Source organism: Acinonyx jubatus, chromosome B2, assembly GCF_027475565.1.
Source record: "Acinonyx jubatus isolate Ajub_Pintada_27869175 chromosome B2, VMU_Ajub_asm_v1.0, whole genome shotgun sequence".
Taxonomy (NCBI): domain Eukaryota; kingdom Metazoa; phylum Chordata; class Mammalia; order Carnivora; family Felidae; genus Acinonyx; species Acinonyx jubatus.
The window spans coordinates 34,229,001-34,250,663 of record NC_069385.1 but is presented as its reverse complement, the minus strand read 5'-3'; the positions used below and the strand labels follow the sequence as shown (position 1 = coordinate 34,250,663).

The following is a 21,663-nucleotide window of genomic DNA, read 5'->3' as shown; positions in this document are numbered from 1 at the left end:
CAACAGGCTATTAACAGTTAAATTGTGGGGCAGGGGGAATCAAAAGTTATACACAAATTAAAAAAAAAAAGTTATACACAGATTTTTGGCTATCCAGGGGTAAGTGTCCTTAACCCCTGCATTGCTCAAGGGTCAGCTGTTGTATGTAATTTATCATGATATGGATTCATCTGTGATCTGTATTTACAGCTTCTCTCACATACTGTACAATATATATTATATATAAACTTTGGGTAATACTACATTTGGTTCTTGTCATATATTTCTATTGGGATTGTTGATGTCATTTGCTTCATATGCTTAAAGCTGATCTTAGAATGTGTATTGAAAGCCAAATGGAATTAATATGGTCTTAATCTAATACCACAAAATGAAAAGAAAATCATTTGAACAAATATTTTAGGTCGTATTGGAGAAAGTAATTTGTCTTACATCTTTGCTAAAAGGACATAATGATGGCTTAACTAAGTAATGAAATCATAATGACTGTTAGTCATAGTATAGATTGTATTTATAATTTACACAAAATTATTATTTTTTATGAGAAAGTGTTAGCCTGACTGTGAGTTTAATGATTGTCCCTGGGGACTTTGCATTTCATGTGTATTTTTTGCTTTAGATTATTATGTAAGATTTGAGAATGGCACCTAATGACTGTTTGCCCGCCGTGTCCTATTCCATAAGTGATGCTTTGATTTCCATGTCTGATTTTTAGAAGGCAGTAATTTGTGATTAATTTAAAAGTTCCGTCTCTGCTGTCTTCAGCATGTTCTGGTGTGTTTAATGTAGCCCTATATACAAACCCTACCAACGGCCAGAGGTTGAATCCCTGCCCTGCTACCTGCTAGCTGCGCGATTGTGGACATTTCACTGAAAACCTCTCAGTGCTTCTGCTTTTCTTTTCTTTTCTTTTTTTTTTTTTAAACTTTCTCAGCTCATTTATTAGCAAGTCATGATGACAAATTAAAGGTTCCCAACCAAATAGGAGTGCAGTTTGAGCCAGCTAAAAACAAAAAAGTCCAATTCTAAACAAATCTCTGTTGTTTCCATACATTCACAGGCTTAACATTCAAACTCTTCCTATGCTTATCTCAGAGATGTCTGTCGTGGCACTCCTGCCCGCATCTACCATCTTCTAGGAGCAGTAGTTTCTGTCTCTCTGAATCCTGGTTCCACCATTGAGTTTCAGTGAAATCTGCAGTGAAAATCAGTTCAACAGTTTCTTTTCTTTTTTTTTTTTAATTTATTGTTGGTAATTAACCAATTCAATAAACACATGTAGTCCTTAATTCAAAAAACAGACGCTAAGATGGACCCAGGATTAAATATTGGAGCTTAATGACTCTTTCTCACTCTTCTATGTGGCCATATTTTTCTAATGTTTATTTTATTTTTGGGAGAGAGAGACAGAGCATGAACGGGGGAGGGGCAGAGAGAGAGGGAGACACAGAATCGGAAACAGGCTCCAGGTTCCGAGCCATCAGCCCAGAGCCTGACGTGGGGCTCGAACTCACGGACCGCGAGATCGTGACCTTGGCCATATTTTTCAAAACATTTTTCTTTTCTTTTCTTTCTTTTCTTTCTTTTCTTTCTTTCTTTCTTTCTTTCTTTCTTTCTTTCTTTCTTTCTTTCTTTCTTTCTTTCTTTCTTTCTTTCTTTCCGTCCTTCCTTCCTTCCTTTCTTTCTTTCTTTCCTTCTTTCTTTTCTTTCTTCATCCAAGTTAGTTAGCATGTAGTGCAACAATGATTTCAGGAGTAGATTCCTTAGTGTCCCTTACCCATATAGCCTGTCCCCCCTCCCACAACGCCTCCAGTAACCCTCTGTTTGTTCTCCTTATTTAGAGTCTCTTCTGTTTTGTCCCCCTCCCTGTTTATCTACCCAAAAGGATAATAATGATGGTAACTCCCTCCCACTTGTCGTGACAATTAAGTGCATTTGCAACTCGCTTCAAACAGTGCCTGGCACATAGTAAGCACTATGCAAGTATTTGATTATTTTAAATGTTTCTGGCCACTTAGAAAGGAAGAAAAACATTTACTTTGTGAGGGTTGTGTCATCAAGGTATATTGGATTCTGGAACAAAGGTTTGTCTTTCCTTGTGGTTGGCGGTTAGGAGCACAGCCTTAATTACTGTCAGGGCTCCACCACTTACTGGCTGTGTGGCTGGCTCTCTGTTTCACTTTCCTCCTTTGTAAAGTTAATGTAGTAATAGTAGCCACATCATTGGATTGTCATGAGGATTAAATGCATCAGCTGCTGCTGCCGCTGGTAGGAGGGCAATAGTATTGCGATGACTGTTTATTGCATGGAATTGTCTCATTGAAAATTCAGATAGATTCATAATAGAATCTTAGGCTCTGAACTTTTGGAGAGAGTAATAATTTAATAAGCTCTTCAGTCTCTTCCTAACTTGGTGATTGAATTAACCTTTTATTTGATCTGCTGAGCTGATTTTAATAATTGTTTTCTGGAAAGAGTCTGGAGAATTATTTTTCTCTAATAGAGAATTTGGCTCGATTAACATATGATACGCATGGTGATCTCTCTTTATCTTTTCAAACTTTGTATATTTTCGTCCTGTTTTTCTCTGTTTGAATTGCCTGAGTTTTTCTGTTTTATTCTTTCCAGAAACACTACTAGGGTTCACATATAGCTCTTAATTATTGCTCTCACCTACAAAAGCTACAGTGCAATATGCATATGTTATTTAAGATCTTATTTTTTATTAGTAAAAGAAAAGGGGCCTGATAAAATAAGTTGATTTGAGAATTTTTTTTAAGTTTATTTATTTATTTTGAGAGAGAGAACAGAAGCAAGGGGAAGAAGGACAAGAAGAGAGAGAATCTCAGGCTCCATGCTGCCAGAGCAGAGCACAACTCGGGGCTCAGTCTCACAAACTGTGAGATCGTGACCTGAACCAAAGTCGAGAGTCAGATGCTTAACTGACTGAGCCACCCAGTCATCCCACTTTGAGAAATTTTGCTTATATGTTCCTAAGTGAGATTTGACTATTAATATCTCATCCATTTTTAGCCTCTTAAAATGAACTTGCTATCTTTCCTTCATTATCAAATTTTTGAAACATTTTATATAAAACTTTCATAAAACTAATTCCATCTATAGTGAAATCATGTTGTGATTATCAGCTGGTCTTTAAATCCAGGAACTTCTTTCAGTTCTAATTTTGGTTATTATGCTCTATGTTTTCTCTCTGTTGACTGGTAATACCAATTATTCTTGAGTTAGAGCCAAGGGATTATATTTGTGTTCAAAATATTTAACCATTGGTTTTTGCACAAGACAATTAGCATCAACACTGATCTTAGTTCTGGAGGAGAGTTCTGGAAGCTCTCCACTATACCAAGAGTTATGCTTAGTTGCTGGATCTTTCGGAAGTCCAGTAAGGACATGGCTGCATTGGGGGCTGGAAGGGGGCACTCTACCAACCAATATGGAAGTATTTTAATAACAAATATTTTTTGATGTTCTACTCATGTTTCTCAAGTTGAAATATCTTACTCAGCTTCTTGCTCTATCAAGTCTACTGCTTACTGTCTTTAACATGAATTTTAGCAGTGGCAGTTTTTATTTCCCTTTAATTTGCTACATTGACTTGTTCCCTTTCATAGCCTTTTTTGTTTTGTAGGGGTCATATCCCCCTGTGCTTCACTAAAATCATGAAATTCCTCTGTCAAATAAATCAGTGCTCCTCTTCCGATGTTTTTGTCAGAGGCCCCATGGTGATTGTTCCCTATTTTAACGTTTTTGAATCCAGAGAATTTTTCCCAGGTCTTTTGTGAAGAACACTTATGACACTCCCATTTGGGTACCAGTAGAATTCTTCTTTCAAACATGAGCCTAGAGGTCAGGTAGCTATACCCCACCCCGGAACTACATTCTTGAACCTCATAGATGCTCACCAGCAGTCATTCCCAATCACATCCCTCCAGTGGCGGAAGGAGCCGTTCCCAAATCTAGCCTGTCTGGGGGGTGGTGCAAGGGATAGGAGAGAGATCAGTGCAGTTTGTGTATTATTTAGGATAGAGGAGACTGAAAAAAAGCCACCTTAAGTTTCTTTATAACGGCAACAGGATTTAAGACTCAGTAGGTCCATGAGAACTATTTTATTTGGAGTCTGGGAGCAAATTGATATTAAAAAAAAAAAAAACTTCCTCCTAAAAAAATCCTCCCACCCTGTTTCTTCAGTTAACTCAGGTTAATTCCTTGCAATATGTGTAATTATAAGCCCGTTTGTTTTTTTTAAGTTGATTTTATTTGGATAGAGAACAAGCACAAGTGGGAGGGGGCAGATAGACAATCTCAAATAGGCTCTAGGCTCAGCACAGAGCTCAACGCAGGGCTCGATCCCATGACTGTGGGTGATCATGACCTGAGCTGATATCAGGTGTCAGATGCTTAACCAACTAGGCATCCCTGAGCTCTTTTATTTTTTTATGATTCTCACTATGCAACTGAATTTGACCTTTGGGGACTTTCACTGAATATAATTTATCACTTTTTTCCTTTTTTTAAACTTCTATCTTTTTTAATAATTCATTCCCATCATTGTAGTAAAGACCTTTAATAAAGGATTCTATAAATTGGCCTTCATGTTTAAACTCTTGTAATCCTGGGAAAGGTACAGTTTTGTTTTCTCTCCTGCAAGTATTCTTTCTCTTGGGCTGCTGATAATGCAGAAAGAGTTGAATTCTATTTTGTAATGTAATGTGCTGGATTCTCCCATAAAAAATCAACCTTGCTTTTTGCTTCCATAGCAGTTGGTTTTTTATTTTGGTTGTTAACCTTGAAATGACCCTCAAAGTGTCTTTCATGCCCGAATTAAGTATCTTGGAGCTAATTTTACCTCCATTCCTTGATGCTATGATCCATTTATCTTACCCAATCACTGCTGTTGTTCACCTTTTTATATTCAGTCATCAGTTAGTAACGCCATTAAAAAAAATTGGGGGGCGGGGGAGTTGACAGATGTATTTCATTTCTTTTGTCTGGCCATATTCTTTTCACAATTAAGAGCATTATAGACTCATGGAATATTAGCCTGAAAGCATATTGCCTCCTTTTCATTTTTGCCTTTTATGTCAAATGCACTCTCCACGATATGCCTTTCTTTCAAGATAGGAATAATTTCTCTCATTTGCGGACTTTACTATTTGCCAGACATCGGGATAAGCATTTTAAAAATATCATGTAATCCTCACAGCGATCCTGTTACCTTGATTTCACCAAGATAGAGCTCGCCAGTGGCAGAGCAGGAATTTGAATCCACATTTATCAGACTCTTAAACTCACCCTCTTGACTATAACCCTAGGAGGCGAAAGATCCACGCTGCCACTCTCTCACAGGGTGGCTTTGGGATCGTTCCTCACCTCACGGGTAGTTACCTCCTAGCACGGTTTTGAAACTAAAATGAAGCAAAGCATTTGGAGATTTTGGTCTCAACTTCTGTCGCTGGCTTAAAGGAATAGGGATGAGTCAAGCAACAGGTCAGTGGTAGCTTATGCTGTTGGCTTGTCAATTTAGCATCTGCAGAGTTGGAAGTAGGAGGAACCCCACTCAGAGTATAGCAAGTAGCCGAGTCTGAAAGTAGCAGAGAGCATGAGTACTTCCTTTCTCCAGCCCACCATATAGTGGTTCTACTGGGTCTTAATGGAACGGTCCTGTAGGAAGCAGGTTTTCACACTCTGTGGTGGGGAGGACACCATAGTGGAAAGTAGTCTGTTTCTACTGGGAGACTTCATGGCTGGTTTAGATGATGTTCCCATACTGAAGATTTATTGTCTTGATTCTATGTGAAACATCGGAGGATATTTCTTTCAGGATCACCTTTATCAGAAAGGTCTTCTTACGAGGATTAATCTTTCACTTCACTTTTTCCTACCTTAAGCCAAAGCAAGGCTTTGGCTGTGCCCTCAACCAGAATTGAGAGGAGAGACATGGTGGGCAAATTTGTCGTTGCAAGTTCCTACTTTGGGCAACTCCATTTCAGGGAAGTCTGCAAGGTGGGGCACGTGGGTGGCTCAGTCGGCCAAGCACCTGACTCTTGAATTCGGCTCAGGTCATGGTCTCACAGTTCGTGAGACTGAGCCCCATATCGGGGCTTAGGATTCCCTCTCTCCCTGTCTGCCCCTCCTCTACTCGGGCTCCCTAGCTCTCTCCCTCTCTCTCAAAAGAAATAAACATTTTTTTTTTAAAAAAAGAAAGAAAGTCTGCTAGATATGCCGTATTGGCAGACTTTTCACAGTTTCTGATACAGTGTAAGTGCTGAATATGATTTCCATATAGTAAATTGTGACGTGAATAGTAGAGGCAGGCCTTTCTTTCCATTCTCCAGGTAGCAACCTATGGAAAATATTCCTCATTTGATAATTGTCTAGACAGATGCAATCACAGTAAAACCATTAATTCACCAAGTTATTTCTCTGGCACCACAGCCACGTAACATTTTCTTATTTCTGATATTAAGGAAGCCCAGCAATTGATGATGTTTTCACAGTACTTTCCCCAAAAGGCAGTAAATCGCTTTCCAAGTCACCAAAGTAGCTTCTGGTTTTTGTTACTTTTTTTTTAGTTTATATATTACCAGCTTCTGGTTTTATATAACTTTCGTTATCAAAATAACATGTTTATTATGGAATAACTAGCAAATACAGGGAATTAAAAAGAAAACCAAAATCACCTGTGATTTTATTTTCCAAGATACCAAAATTTCCTGAATTTTGGTATCTATTTTGCGGGGCATTTTATATCTGAAGTAATATACAAACTGCTTTACAACCTGTGTTTTTTTAACTTTATAATATCCCAACCATTTTCACATAAATATTTATACTAATTAAAAGATAATATCAACTATTTCCTCGGTGGATAAATATAGCATCATTTAATGAACCCCTCTCTGTTGGGTATCTAGGCTAGGAGTTTCCCCTCTCTCACTGTTATAAGACAGTGTTGGAGTAATAAACCTTAGTCTTGATTAGGATTAGGTCTGTGTGTGAGTGTGACATAAAACACTCATAAGCGGGGGGCGCCTGGGTGGCTCAGTCAGTTAAGCGTCTGACTTCGGCTCAGGTCATGATCTCGCGGTCCATGGGTTCAAGCCCCACATCGGGCTCTGTGCTGATGGCTCAGAGCCTGGAGCCTGTTTCAGATTCTGTGTCTCCCTCTTTCTCTGACCCTCCCTTGTTCATGCTCTCTCTCTGTCTCAAAAATAAATAAATGTAAAAAAAACAAAACAAAAAACACTCATAAGCGACTTCTGTCCAGTAAGAGCTGCTTATTTCTGTCTCACATAGAGCAAGTTCAGAGGTAGGTGGGCCAAGACTTCATGGTGCTCAACAGCACTGGGAAATCAGGCTCCATCCAGTTTTGTTGTTCTGTCCTGCAGAGTGTCTACTCCCAAGGCCACATGTTGGTCAGAAGTGGTTCTGGAGAGCTAGTCATTCAACCACCGCTGTGTCCAGGCAGAAGGAGGGTCAGTGCACGGAAGTAGTAGTGGGCGCCCTTACCGGGCTCTCATTCTTTAACGGCATTTCCAACATGTTGCAGATACCACTTCTGTTTATATCCCATTAGTCACGTGACCGCATCTGGCCACAAGAGTGACTGGGACAGGTAGTCTTCATTCTGGATACAGTTATGTACCCAGTAGAGAACCCCCATAGTGACTTTCTTACAGAGGATTGGCTAACATTTACACTTAATTAGGTCCTTACGATGAACTCTGAGACTGGGAATCGTCGAGTCAAAGGATAGTAACTCACAGGGAACCTGTTTCAAGTGAGAGAAAAGACTTGCCCCAGGTTCATCAGAGCTGAGTGTTTTGTAGTTACTTCATAGTGATGGTAATGATGAGAACGGAAAGCATCCTTCTGGCTCACCAAAAGGTGCGATCTTGCTGACGCACAGCATCCTGCTGACCTTGGGGGTGCAGGTCCTGTGCAGGGAGTGAATGTTTGACATTACAGTGTACTTGGAGATCCTAACAGTACAGCCCCGTACTGTGCAATGTCTATGGCTCGTTGAGTCAGGAATCTTCGTGCTGCTGTGTTCTAAGACTGACAGCTACTTGCAGCTGGCCCTTGTGTGATTTCTGCCTACGTTTCACTCTTCAAATTTGGCATTACAAAATCTTCTCCTTTTGCCTCTTTTCTGATGGAACATTCTGGTCCTAATGCCTCCTCTACATGACCAGGAGGTCTTCAGTGTCTGTCTCAATCTGATTCTCATACATATATACATGTTTCACTTAAAAAAATAATAATAATAAATAAAAAGAAGAGAAAATAGCGATCATTTGATTGACTATGAGAGTAGATTGATTTGTTCATGAACATAGTGAATATTGTTATTTATCTCTGCCTTGAACTATGTTTCTCATTTTAATGTACCATAAGATTTCTCTTAATTCTTACCTTGCTACTTTTGAGGATGACACCCCAGTTCTGCAAATAAAATGTATCAATTATTGGACCAAGGATCAGGACAAATTAAAATTACTACTCTATAGTAATTTTGGCATTTTCAGCCAGCTTAAAAAATTTTTACCTTACATTTGCTTAAATATTTCTGTCCTAATTTATGTATATTCTAAGAAAACTAGAATGGAAACATTTTTTGAAGAAAGAAAAAAGATGTTGCTTTTCATTGGAGGGGAGATATTGGTGGCCTTACCTTCCTAAGAGCCACTTTGAAGATATTCAGTATCCTGTTTATTTTTGTTGAGTATACTCCTTATTTCTTTTTTTTTTTTTTAATATTTATTTTTGAGAGAGAGTGGGAGACAGGGCACCAGTAGGGGAGGGGCAGAGAGAGAGGGAGACACAGAATCCGAAACAGGCTCCAGGCTCTGAGCTGTCAGCACAGAGCACGATGCGGGGCTGGAACTCATGAACTGCGAGATCATGACCTGAGCCAAAGTCAGACGCTCAACCAACTGAGCCAACCAGGTGCCCCTTTTCAATTCTTTTTTTTTTTTAATATTTATTTTATTTTATTTTTTTTATTTTTTAAATATTTATTTATTTTGAGAGAGAGAGCGAGCAAGCAGGGGGAGGGTCAGAGAGAGGGAGACAGAGAATCCTAAGAAGGCTCCATGCTGACACAGAGCCTGACACAGGGCTCAATCCCACAAACCATGAAATCATGACCTGAGCTGACATCAAGAGTCGGATGTTTAGCTGACTGAACCACCCAGGTGCTAAAAAATAATGTTAAATCCCAAATTAAAAAAAAAAAATTTATTGACTTAAGTAGTCTCTGTGCCCAACATGGGGCTCGAACTCACGACCCCAAGATCAAGAGTCACATGCTTTTCTGACTGAGCCAGGCACCTCACTGTTCATCCTTCCTTCAGTTTCTCAGATTATACCAGAAATACATATCCTTGATAGTCATAAAACAATAAAAGCCATTTAGACAGTTTCTAAACAAAGTATAACCTTTCCTCATAATATTTTACTTTTGCAAGGATTAGTGAGAAATAGACTTGGAAATCATCCCCGGGCAGTTCTGTGCCCAGTGGTATAGAATTGAGTAGCCCTGAAGAACTGTGGAAGCACAAAACCAAAGGGGAGGGGGAGAAGGACGTTAGATCGTATGCCTTTGGGAACGTTTCATTTCAGGGAACTTCAAACATACAGAAAACTCTTGTAAAAGTGTTATTTTTCATGCAGATAAATAGTTTGAGAGGAGGGCGGTAAGAAATATGACCCTAGTGATAAAATGGTGGTAGCAGAAATGTCTTCTGGAACAAGGGCTTCGTTTTCTGGAGCACATTGTGCACGTTCAAACCTCCTCTTCCTTACTCTTGGCACTGGGCCGCCTACTTGAGCCAAAGTCTTTCACATTTATTTCAGTCTGATCGCATGTTAAAATGAAAACCTGGAGTCACATTTGTGTGCCATTCAAGGACTCAGATACACATTCACTTAAGTAAAGTTGTTTCTCTCTTTTTGGGACTGGGATCATAGCTAACACACTGTTATTTTCAGAAGAGATGGAACGTTCTATATAGCTGGTAAACACTAGTTTTGCCTCATTCATTGGAAAACACCATTGGGCCTCAGGACATCAATCAGCCTGAAAGAATCAGCAAAAGGAAGGAAAGTCTTAAGTGAAAGATGCAAAGTTGGTTTTAGGTTTAGAATGATGTATGTGTCTAGACCTGTTTATATTATCTGCTTCAAAGACATGCAGGAGCCACCAGAAATAGGGGAGCTTTATGGTTTTTAGTCATTTCTTTAAGAATGGCTCCGTTGTTTTTCTAAAGAATAATAATGTAGCAACATTAGAAATGAACCGCGAATAAGACAACTTTAGCAGCAAATAGAATGGAGCTGCAGTGAAGGAGGGAACAGTGGCAAGTGTTAATAGAATAGAAACAGTTATATAATAAATGTATCGCTTTGGAAAAGACCGACACTTATGTGGCAAGCAATCAGAGCACAAACCATAGAGTAGGCTCTACGGTTTTACTCTGGTGTGGAACTGGAAATCTTACCATTTCACAGTAGCCTGCCTAATGAAAGATGCACAAATATTATATTTCAAATAATTAGCTGAACTCTTGGGAATGTCTGAGATTAAGCAATGTTTTTAAGTTACCCTGTATTTATATATGCTAAACAAAAGCATCTTGAACTCTGGGAAATTTAAAAAGAATACACACACACACACACACACATATACATATAATTATATAATATATATATATTCATGTGGAGCGGGTAGATTTTTCTGTATGAGCTCAACTCAGGTAGAGAGCGAGGACCAGTGGCTGTTAGCTTCAGTAAGATAGATTTTTTTTTTTAATTTTTTTTTCAACGTTTATTTATTTTTGGGACAGAGAGAGACAGAGCATGAACGGGGGAGGGGCAGAGAGAGAGGGAGACACAGAATCAGAAACAGGCTCCAGGCTCTGAGCCATCAACCCAGAGCCCGACGCGGGGCTCGAACTCCCGGACCGCGAGATCGTGACCTGGCTGAAGTCGGACGCTCAACCGACTGCGCCACCCAGGCGCCCCAGATAGATTTTTTTTTTTAAATAGTTCTAAGTTCCTTTCTAATAGAGCAATTCAAAATTCAGATTAGGCTAGTTTAAAAGTTTTTGAGGAGCCACAATAGAACAATAAGAAAAAAATTTTTAAGAAACTGAAAACTTGAGATACAGAGGAATAAAATTAACGAAAGATGAGCAAGACCTCTACATGAAAATGACAAAAGATAAAAGAGAAGTCATAAAGAAGTTCCAAAGCAATGGAGCGAAATACCCTGTTCTTGGGTTGGAAGACTGGATATTGTGAAGAAGTCGTTTTTCAAAACCAGATTGGTCTGTATTTAGTGGTAATCTCCATTTAAATCCTAGCGGGTTTTTTTTTTTCCACAAGCTTATCCTAAATTTTATATGGAGGTGCAGAGAGCTAAAGATAGCTGTGGCAGTCTTGAAAAAGACCTAGATCACAGACATCAGGACACTTATCAAGTGATAGTAATTAAAACCTGTAGGTTGGTGTAAAGAAACCAGTGGGACAGAAGAGAGGATCTGAAGACACGTATTTATGTTAAAGCTGGCACTGTGGTACAGTGGGAACAGGGTGGTCTTTTCAATAAAATCATGTTTGGGCAATTAGAAATCCATGTGGAAAAATACATTAGGAATGCCAATCCTTATCTCATACCATGCCAAAATAAATTTCAGGTGGATTGAAATTTCAAGTGAAAGGTAAAACATAAAGTACTTAGGGAAAAACAGAGGAGACTAACTTTAGGACCTTGAGGTAAGCAAAGATTTCTTCAGTAGACCTACAAAAAGCACTAACCATAAAAGAAAAAAAGTAAGTTAAACTTCACTTACACCTAATTTCCAACAAAGGATTGTCGTAATACCTATTTCCAACAAAGGATTCCTATCCAGTGTGTGTGTGTGTGTGTGTGTGTGTGTGTGTGTGTGTGTGTATCTTCTACAAATCAGTAAGAAATAAGGCAAGATGGCCCAATGGAAAAAACGGGCATAAAACATAAATAATTCACAAAGGAGGTTCTCCATATGGCCAATAAGCATAGGAAAAGATTGTCAACTTCATTAGTTACCAGACAACTGCAATTATAACCACATGTGATACCACAACAAATTCACCAAAATGGTTAAAGTGTAAAAAGATTGACAATACCACATGTTATTGAAGATGGAAAGCATTTGTAACCCCCTTACACTGTTAGTGGATACATATTGCATAACTGTTTTTGGAAAACTGGCAGAATTTGTATATATATATACACACACACACGCACGCACTACATATACATATACACATACACAACAGAAATCATACATGTGTCCAAGAAAAGACTGGTACAGGTAATGTTCAAAGCAACACTGTTGGTAATAGCCAAAAATTAAAAACAACTAAAATGTCCATTAACTCCCAATTACTTGTGGAATGTTCATAACTATTGAAAAACCATACAGCAAAGAGCACATTCAACGAGCAATATGGATGAATCTCATAATCATTGCTGTTGAGAGAAAGAAGCCAGAAACGCCAAGATTTTTGTCTGAATGTAATTCAGAAGCAGGGTAAAGAACCTGTGGTATTAGAAGTCAGGAAGGTGGTTGTCGCCCTTGCTGGCCGGGGTGTAATTAGAAGGGGACACAGGAGGCTCTGGGTGTGCCGCCATGTTGTTTCTTGATCCTGGTGTTAGGTACATTGGTGTGTTCACTTTGTGAAAATTCTTTGAGCTGTACACTTAACGATTTGTCTACTTTTCTGTAAAGCTTACTCTTCAAAAAAAAAAAAAAAACCTTAAAATAATCTTAGAGATACAAGCCAGTTTGAAATAGTCTCAGTGACACAAAAGCCTAAACTGGGTAACCATTTGGCAAAAACTTGTGGTGGAATTGAAGTTGCATTGTTTTTGTTTTTTTCATTGTTTTTAATGTTTATTTTTGAGAGAAAGAGAGAGACAGAGTGTGAGAGGGGAAGGGGCAGAGAGAGAGAGGGAGACACAGAATCCAAAGCAGGCTCCAGGCTCTGAGCTGTCAGCACAGAGCCTGATGTGGGGCTCAAACTCGTGAACTGCAAGATCATGACCTGAGCCGAAGTCAGATGCTTAACTGACTGAGCCACGCAGGTGCCCCGAAATTGAAGTAGCATTGTAACTGAGATGGTGTAGGGGTGGAGGAGAGTAAATGTAGAGGAGGAGCCTTTCTTCTGATGGGCTTTGAGTAAGTAGTTTTCAGAAGTTTTCTTTTCTAAAGGATCTTGAGAGAATTACTGACAAACTTTAGAAGTCCCAGTGACATAAAATCATTTGCTAAGAAATGGCTGTTTTAGGAGAGCAGCAGTAAATATGTTTGGATTCAGAAGATCTGGCAGATGAATGGAATATTTTGTAGCTTTAATTTTGATCTTCACAAATACAAGAATGACAAAAGCATTTGCCTTTCTGTTTTATTTTTATTGCAATAATTTCATATCCCTTTAAAAAAATTAAGTAGGCTATTTAAAAAGCCAATGGGATTGGTAAACAGAAATTGAAAGATGAAACCAGGGCTGAGCTAAAAGGAAAGAACAGGTCTAGTAACACAGGGTAACCACAGTGGCTGAACTCGAGCATGTACAATTTGGTGATTACTTTTAGGACATCCACAACTGAAAGGGACACAAAACCATTTCCTGAGGCTTAGATAGTCCTTTTCCTTGCCACTAAAGCTGGGAGGCAAGTATCTTTCATGAGACATTAAAGAGGCAACATTGTTAACGTGACACATCTTCCATAAAGGGTAATGTGGCAAACGTGTAAGTTGAATTTACAGGTTGTTTCTTACCGTGACCTAACCTTCTGTAAGGACAAAGGAGAGTGTAATTGTTCACTGGCAATAATGTTGAAAGGAAGCATGCTTAAAGTAGGTGCCGCCCACCAACTCATTATTTGGGGGAGACACCTGGCACTTGGGGCTGTCTTTGCGCCTTTTCAGAGCGTGAGTTCCGGTTTGTTTCAATCCAGCAGGTGCCCGGGAAGAACCTAGCCTACAACAAGCACAGCGCCGGTCGGCTGTCTTTCTGTCCTTTAAATCACCAATTCCATGTCTGCCCTTGCGCTGGGAGCAGCAGAGCAAACTTCTCCCTACCGTAGCTGGAATTCCTGCCAGTAAAGTTTCCAAATGGAGCACAGATGAGGTATATTTCATTTTCTTTGTCTGCCAGGAACTGGATATAGCAATTCTGGCTTCAGGAGCAGATACAGTGAATGTGTGTGGGGCTTAGTTTCTCTTCCTGAAAGGGAAGAAATTGTTCTGAGAGAAACAACTAACGCATGCAGGTTAAACATTTTGAACCTGTAGCACTTAGATTCGGGCTTCTGTTTTCAACTGGAATTGTTACCTTATTTTTGACAGGTGTCAGAATTCATACAGAGCTTACCTGGCTGTGAAGAACACGGAAAGGTATTTAAAGATGAAGTAAGTGTCCCACTGAAATGCAGTGAACGGTTAGATGTTTTGAATTGGGAGAGGAGGGAAGAGAGCGCTGGTGTTGAAATTAACAGATTGGCATGGCGTTGTCTAACAAGCAGCATTCGTCATTTGTACACAGATGTCTTTCTATGAGATCGGATGTAACAGAAGTGTTTGTACCATTTTATGATGCTCCACAGCAATAGCACCAGACCCGTTCCTAAAAAACAAACCACACACAAAAACCTTAATAGCATGCATTTTCTTATAGCACAGAAAGAAACCAAAGAGAGAGATAAGCAACATTTTGTTTTTAATACAGTGAAATTAGTTCCCATTATTTTATTTTCAAACATCACTTTAACAACACCAAGATTAAATTCATTTAATGTTATACTAAATATTACTGTTACTGCTAAAACAACCCTTTAGATCTTATACCTATCTCAGTAATGTTTATAATAACTGATAGTCATTACCGTCTGCATTTGGGAGATTAGTTTATCCTCTGCCTGCCCAAAACATCAAGATAAGAGATGCTTAATAATGTTATGACCTATATTGAACATTAAAACAAAAAAGAAATTGGCTTTAACTACCGTGCATGTAATGCTGCTTGAGTATAGCAGACTCTGTTCTCACTGGAGCCCTTTAAAAATAAGCCCCTAGCCTGTCAGCGCCTCCAAGCAGAGCAGTCTGTTTTCACTCTCATCTTGGCTACCAGAAGGTCGAAAGAAGACCCAAGTAATCTCAGAAGGTTTTTCTATAGTTACAAGTATATATGCCTTCTTTGCCTCTGTGTAGCCTCAGCTGCTAAGAATAGCATACTTTCAATTAAGAGCCTTGCAAGATGAGCCTGGGTGGCGCAGTCGGTTAAGCGTCCGACTTCGGCTCAGGTCATGATCTCGTGGTTCGTGAGTTCGAGCCCCGTGTCGGGCTGTGTGCTGACAGCTCGGAACCTGGAGCCTGCTTCAGATTCTGTGCCTCCCTCTCTCTCTGCCCCTCCCCTGCTCATGCTCTGTCTCTGTCTCAAAAGTAAATAAACATTAAAAATTAAAAAAAAAAAAAAAAAAGAGCCTGGCAAGAGTATCAAGACAGCTAAGGATCCAGGCATCGTCAGCATCATTATACTATTAGTATTATTTTGTTTTAGACAGAAGCCTGCTAAAGTATACAAGGATCTGATTTTCAGCATCCTTTTTTTCTGATTTATGTTCTTGTTTCAGGAATGTTTCATCTTCTTTCTAGTTGGTCTTTAATTGATAGTTGCTCAGATTTTGAGTTTCTTTCCTTAACTCCTAAATTCTAAGTTCTTCGTGGATCACACTCAGTTAATTTTCAGTCCCTGAACAGATTTAGACACCTGCAGGGAGCTGTTGTTCTTTCTGTGGAAAAAAAAAAGTCATGTAGTTGTTACCTGAGATAATAAAACATTTTTTAAAATAAGTTTATAGTACATCTATATTAGAACTGTTTTTTGTTCTGTTGATATCTAGACAATCCATATGGATTTGCTCTGTTACTTAGTTTCAGTAAGATTCAAGTTCAAATATGTTCTTTCTTTGAATATGCTTTCATGGCGTAGAAAAGTGTATTCAAAGAAAGAACATATTTGAACCTGAACTTGAATCTTACTGAGATTAAATAACAGAGCAACAGTGTTCTCAAAGCCAGATCTTCTTTGTGAGGAACGAGACAGTGATTGTTTGCATAGTCCTTCATTCCTTTATTTATTCATCCTATAAATTCCTGTGAAATTCATGTCTCACAAGGTCAGCAGGTGTTGGTTTTAAGGCCTAGAAGTAAACCATAAAACAAATCTAACTAAACCCTGGTAAGTCATCTCTAAGAGGCAAAGTACAGGTGTTAGGACGGGCTATGATTTGAACCATGCTTGACTTCACTTTCTCTTACACACTCTGCATCTAATCTGTTGAAAATCCTATTGGGCGTATTTTGGAAACATACAGGGATTCTGGCTGTGTCTCTGCCTTCATCACTGCCACTATGCTCTGAGCCCCTATCCTCACTCACCTGGATCAACACTGTAACGTCCTTACCAGTCTCCCTGCTTCTAATTTTGCTCTTCTACAGTCTGTTCCCAGCCTACCCAGAATGATCCTGCTCAAAATAAGTCAAATCATGTCACTCTTCCATTCGTAGCCTTCCAGTAAATAAAGCAGAATAAAAGCAAAAATCCTCACAAGGGCCTGCCATGACCTCTAGAGAGGCGAGAACCTCCTGACCTCGGCTTGCTCCATCCTTGGCTTACCCTGTTTGTTGCACACACTGACCTCCTTGCCATTCTTCGTATTGTCCAGGCGCCTTTTGTGTCTGCCCTGCCTGGGATGCTGTTCCTCCAGACGTTCACATGCCGTGCTCCCTCTGCTCAGATGCCACCTTCTCAGTCATCCATCCTTGCCCCTGCTGTGCAGCCACCTCCCCACCCAGAGGTTTTCTTCATAGCACTGATCACCTTTTAGAATTTATTACTGTCAGTTCGTTACTAATTAATTTGCTTACCTATCATACTTTTTGATTACAGTCTCTCTTCCACTACTAGACCATAAACTTCATAGGGAGTTTTGGTTTACTCATTTGCTTGGTTTTGCTTATATATCTCTTTTATTCTTTGCTGTATGCACAGGCCCAAGAAGAGTGTCTGGAATGTGATAGATGTTTAATAAGTGTGTGTTGAGTGAGCACGTTCATACCTTTACCCTCTGAGAAAGACACGCAAACAGCATGTCACTGTGATTCGCAGAGTTAAAACATGGGGAGCAGAACCAGGAGTGCTGGAAAGAGTAATGAAATGGAAGGCCAGAATCCTGAGTTCCAAACCCTCCTTCAGAGTTTTGGGCCGTTAGCGAGATACTTAATCTCTAATCTCTGGAGTTAGAGCAGTTTATATACATCACAAAGGCAAACAGAAGCAAACCCAGTATTACACTGCGGTGATCACTGTGCTTAGAAAGTGCTTTCTCAAATTTAGTTTACTTCCTTCCAAATGAGGCTTGTCCATATGGTCACACGTTGGAGCAGCCTGTGTGAAATATACTGGCTGGCACCCGCCTCAAGCTGACTTTTTCTTTCCAGTGTAACCTTAAAAATAATCTACCAAAACTTCACCTTCTCACCCCACTCCTAGCTTTCAGGTTCCAGCCTTGCCATTCTCTAAATGTTTCTTTTCATCAGTCATCTGTCATGTTAAACTCTTATATAATCTCAAGAGACTCAGTAGGGCCCGAGGTTATAATAAACAATTCCGTCTTTGCAATGAGCTCCTTGGGAACCGGTGTGTTAGTTGACCTTTTCATTAATGACTTAGAAGACTTCGATCAGACCGTTTATGCTACTAAGGTCTGCCTTGGTTGAGTGAAGTGTTAATAGATCTGCCTCTCTGCTTGGCCTCGCTTGACCCGAGGACTGTCAGAGCACAAGCAAATGAGACCAGAGCAAATGCTCCCCAAGAAGCAACAGAACATTTCTCTTATCTGCCACTGAACTTGTCTTCACTCGGAAATTTACGTGGGAGTGCCTTTCCTTCTAGGGTATGACAGACACTAAGATGCTTCCTTGCTGAAAATTGGGAAACTTCTTCCAAACAATCATTGCTTGAAGTTGCATAAGATGATCCTGGTACTGGTTAAAAGGATTTACAGGTTTGCTTTGTTATTAGAGGAAAGAGGAAAATCTTAAACAGGGGCTTAATTGTTTCAGCCTTTATTTAGTAAACTGTCTACAGAATTTAGAGTGGCATGAGTTTGCTGAGGCTGCCATAACAAAGAACCACAAACCAGCAGTTTAAACAAGAGAAATGTATTGTCTCCCAGTTCTGGAGGCTGGAGGTCTGAAGAAGGCAAGAAGGCAAGGTTGTCAGCAGGATAGCTTCCTTCTGAGGTCAGAGGAAAACCTCTGTTCCAGGCCGCCCTCCTTGACTTGGAGATGCTGTTAAACCTTTTCCTCACAGTGTCTTCCCTCTATACGTGTCTGCCTCTGGCTCCAGATGTCCTCTTTTTTTTAGGGACTTCCATCATCTTGGATCACCCTACTCCAGTACGATCTCATCTTAACCGATTACACCTGCAGTGACCCTGTTTCCAAATAAGGTCACGTTCTGAGCTTCTTAGGGCCCTGTTAGGACTTCAGCAGGTGAATTTGGGACAGACACCATCAACCCAAAACAGTACATTGCTGTCAAGGTTTGTGATGTACTCTGAGGCAGAGAGCAAAAGTGTGTTTTACTTTTCTTTCACTTGTGGTGTAAAACGGAAAAACCGAAAGAGAAATGAATGATTGTTTTTGAAGGTGGTAGAATGTCCCCAAACCCGAAAATTTTTACCAAAAAGACTATTCTTTTGTTCTGTCCACTAAACCAGAAGTTTAGTTCTGGTAGAAGCACAGAAGTTTAGCCTTGGAAGAGACCCAGGGGGAGGAAGGATGTTTCTTGTGGTCACCCAGTCTACAGCTCTCCACACCACGTTCATCACCTTCATTTCCTGTGTCTCCATCTACACTGTTGATTGCCCTTGTTAGTAACTCCTTTTTTTTCTGCATACAAAGAATGGTTGTAGCCACTCTAAAAATGAATGTTATCACTGTTTTCTTTTTTTCCTTCACTGGGGAAAGCTAATAAAAAAAAAATGTTAGCACACAGCTGACATGTTTGCCTGAATTCCTTTGTTTATATCCACAAACATTTGTGTGCTTAACTCGCATTTAAAATCTACCATAATGGGAACTGGATCTAAGTCACCCCAGATTTATCCAAATTCTTATGGACTCATTGCCTAAGTCAGAGCAATCCCGGGAAAATACGGGCACCTTCCATTTTCCTGTGAGCTGATTTTTCAGAGGACCGAGTTTTATGTTTGCTTCCAGTCCACATTGCTTCCAGTTTGGTTATTGTAGATAAGAAAGGTTCATCAACCAGGAAATGTTTGCACACATGAGCTCTCGTCTGCTCCGCAGAGGACAGCTGGTAACTTAACTTTGGATATTTGCCCAACACTACATCTGATCGATTCATAATCTTTTTGTCTGTTCCTCCCCTTTTAGCAAATTGATGGAGAAGCCTTTCTGCTCATGACCCAAACAGACATTGTTAAAATTATGAGCATTAAGTTGGGACCTGCTCTCAAAATTTTCAATTCTATCCTGATGTTCAAAGCTGCAGAGAAGAACTCTCACAATGAACTTTGAAGATGGTGAATTTTGAATACCATCAGCTTTCTGCTTTAAAGCTCATGTTTTATTCAAAGCACAAGGACAGTTCTAACTCCTAAGCGAGAAGTCTCCAAAACTCAAAAGAGCAACGCTATCAGATTATTTATATTCCTCAAGAGACAATATATATGAATCCTTATGAAAGTGCTTCAGCTTTTAACCAGGTACTGTCTAAGAGCACTCATCCTTTGGTTCTGTTCACTGAGCTAAATTTATCTTTGTAAATCTTTTTGAGGCTGGGGGAGGGGTGGGAGGGAAAGGGAACTTCATTAATTATTTATGGTAAAGGGGGGGTCAGGATAAGAACTTTTGGCATTTTGTAAACATTGTTGAGTCCTCTTTCATGTACACGGTTTCTTTTTCAGTACTTTCAGAAACCTTTTTATATAATCCAACTTCAACTTAAACCAAATTAGTCAAGACCTGGCCAAGTTTAGCCAGTGGGACTGTTACCTGTATTGTTAATTCTGTGCCATATTTTGAACTGCAACATTATGCTAAGTATAACTTTGCAAGTCATGATATTGCCTAACTGCTTGTCATAATCTGTTGGGGCTGAATAGATGTAAAAAATTACTTTTCTCTAAATCAGTGTTTTTACTTTTGCACGCATTATGAAATGTTAAATTACTTTTCACCAGCATCATTACTATAATTACCAAAAACGTGTATATAAATAATGGAATTGAAAAATAAAATATATAAATAAATTAGGTGATGTATTTGAATGGCATCCAGGCTTCTACATTGTGGTGCCCTGTGTATCTACAAGAGTCCAGTGGTATCCAAGGAATATGCAATTATATTGGGGGCGGGGTGGGGGGGGGCTTGTTTGTAAGGATCTTGAACTATTTATGAGATGATCTTAAGCTTCTCTCCGATTGTCCATGACGTAACTGTAGTGCTTTTCAGGGGCCGAAGGGCTCATCTGTTGATGGAAACACTAATCCATAAAGAGCTCTGTCCCAGATTTTCTTCCTCCAGACCCAAAGGTTTTCTTAGAGTTGGCCGAAGAGAGAGTATGTGGATTTTAGTGAAAGGGCGGAGTGTGAGGGAGCAACACCAGTCAGCACAAAGATTGTAAATGCTCACAGATCCAGGAGGGGGTTTCCCAAAGCAGTTATTCAAGAACCTCCGTTTTGGAAAGATTCTCTGTAGAACGGTTCCCCTAAGTTCTGTAAATGTACAGATGCACTTTAAATGAAAGCCCTGGATTATCCATAAACTGCTAGCTGTAGTGTTTCTTTCGTGAGACTGCCTTTCCAACACAAAAGGTAAATTATTAGCCTTTGGAGACAATGTCTACTTCTAGAATTGGCCATTTATTCAAGGGCGAAGATAAAAGTCAGTAGTCAGTTCATAGCATGCTGTCTGAATTCTGGGGCAAGTTCCACCTCTCTCCTTCCTTGCTCTCATTTTTTCTGATGTGGGACTTCCTGGGACGTCCCCCGTTGGGAGTCTGTTAGTGGTCCTTTGCATTTGTCGGCATTCAAAAGGCCATGGTATCTGCAGCCTCCCTTTTATTTCTTTGCATGAATTTGCTGAAATAAGTTTTTCGTTGTTGTTTTTTTTCTTTTTTGTTTTGTTCAGAATTTGTACATTCAAGTTGCACTTGTTATATCTGACACGAATGAAATAAAATCTTAATTGCAGATACTTTTTTTACACATGTATGATTTTTTTTTTTTTTTTTTTAGAAAGCTTGTCTCACACATGAGAGCAGGAACAGTGTCAAAGATTTGGGCATTACAAAGCTATGGGGGATGTATTTGCAGGATTCAAAGTTGTCAAGTTATGTCCCAGATGATGCAAAGAATGACAATAAATAAGTACCTAAGTAAATAAGTTGTTTGGTTAAGTAGGTTTCACACCTATTGGGGATTTTTTTCTTTCTCATTTAAAGCATGTTTTAACAAAGAGAATTTTAAGTGTTATTTAAAATATTCATTCTAAGCAGCAGGTT

At 39.5% G+C, this 21,663-nt stretch overlaps 1 protein-coding gene across 10 annotated transcripts in view; it reads left to right on the top strand.

Annotated features, from left to right (window-relative positions):
* Positions 1-21,356, top strand: part of L3MBTL3 (L3MBTL histone methyl-lysine binding protein 3) — a 127,704-nt gene extending 106,348 nt beyond the window's left edge. For 8 of the 10 annotated variants that reach the window (XM_015072736.3, XM_015072716.3, XM_027056924.2 and 5 more), the window contains 3 exons: positions 14,027-14,199; positions 14,418-14,480; positions 19,533-21,356. In XM_015072736.3, the coding sequence (XP_014928222.1) occupies positions 14,027-14,199; positions 14,418-14,480; positions 19,533-19,676 (380 nt within the window). In that variant the 3' untranslated portion in view covers positions 19,677-21,356. The remainder of the gene's footprint in view (positions 1-14,026; positions 14,200-14,417; positions 14,481-19,532) is intronic. The other 2 variants (XM_027056928.2, XM_027056926.2) reach the window with 1 other exon arrangement.
* The last annotated feature ends 307 nt before the right edge of the window (positions 21,357-21,663 follow it).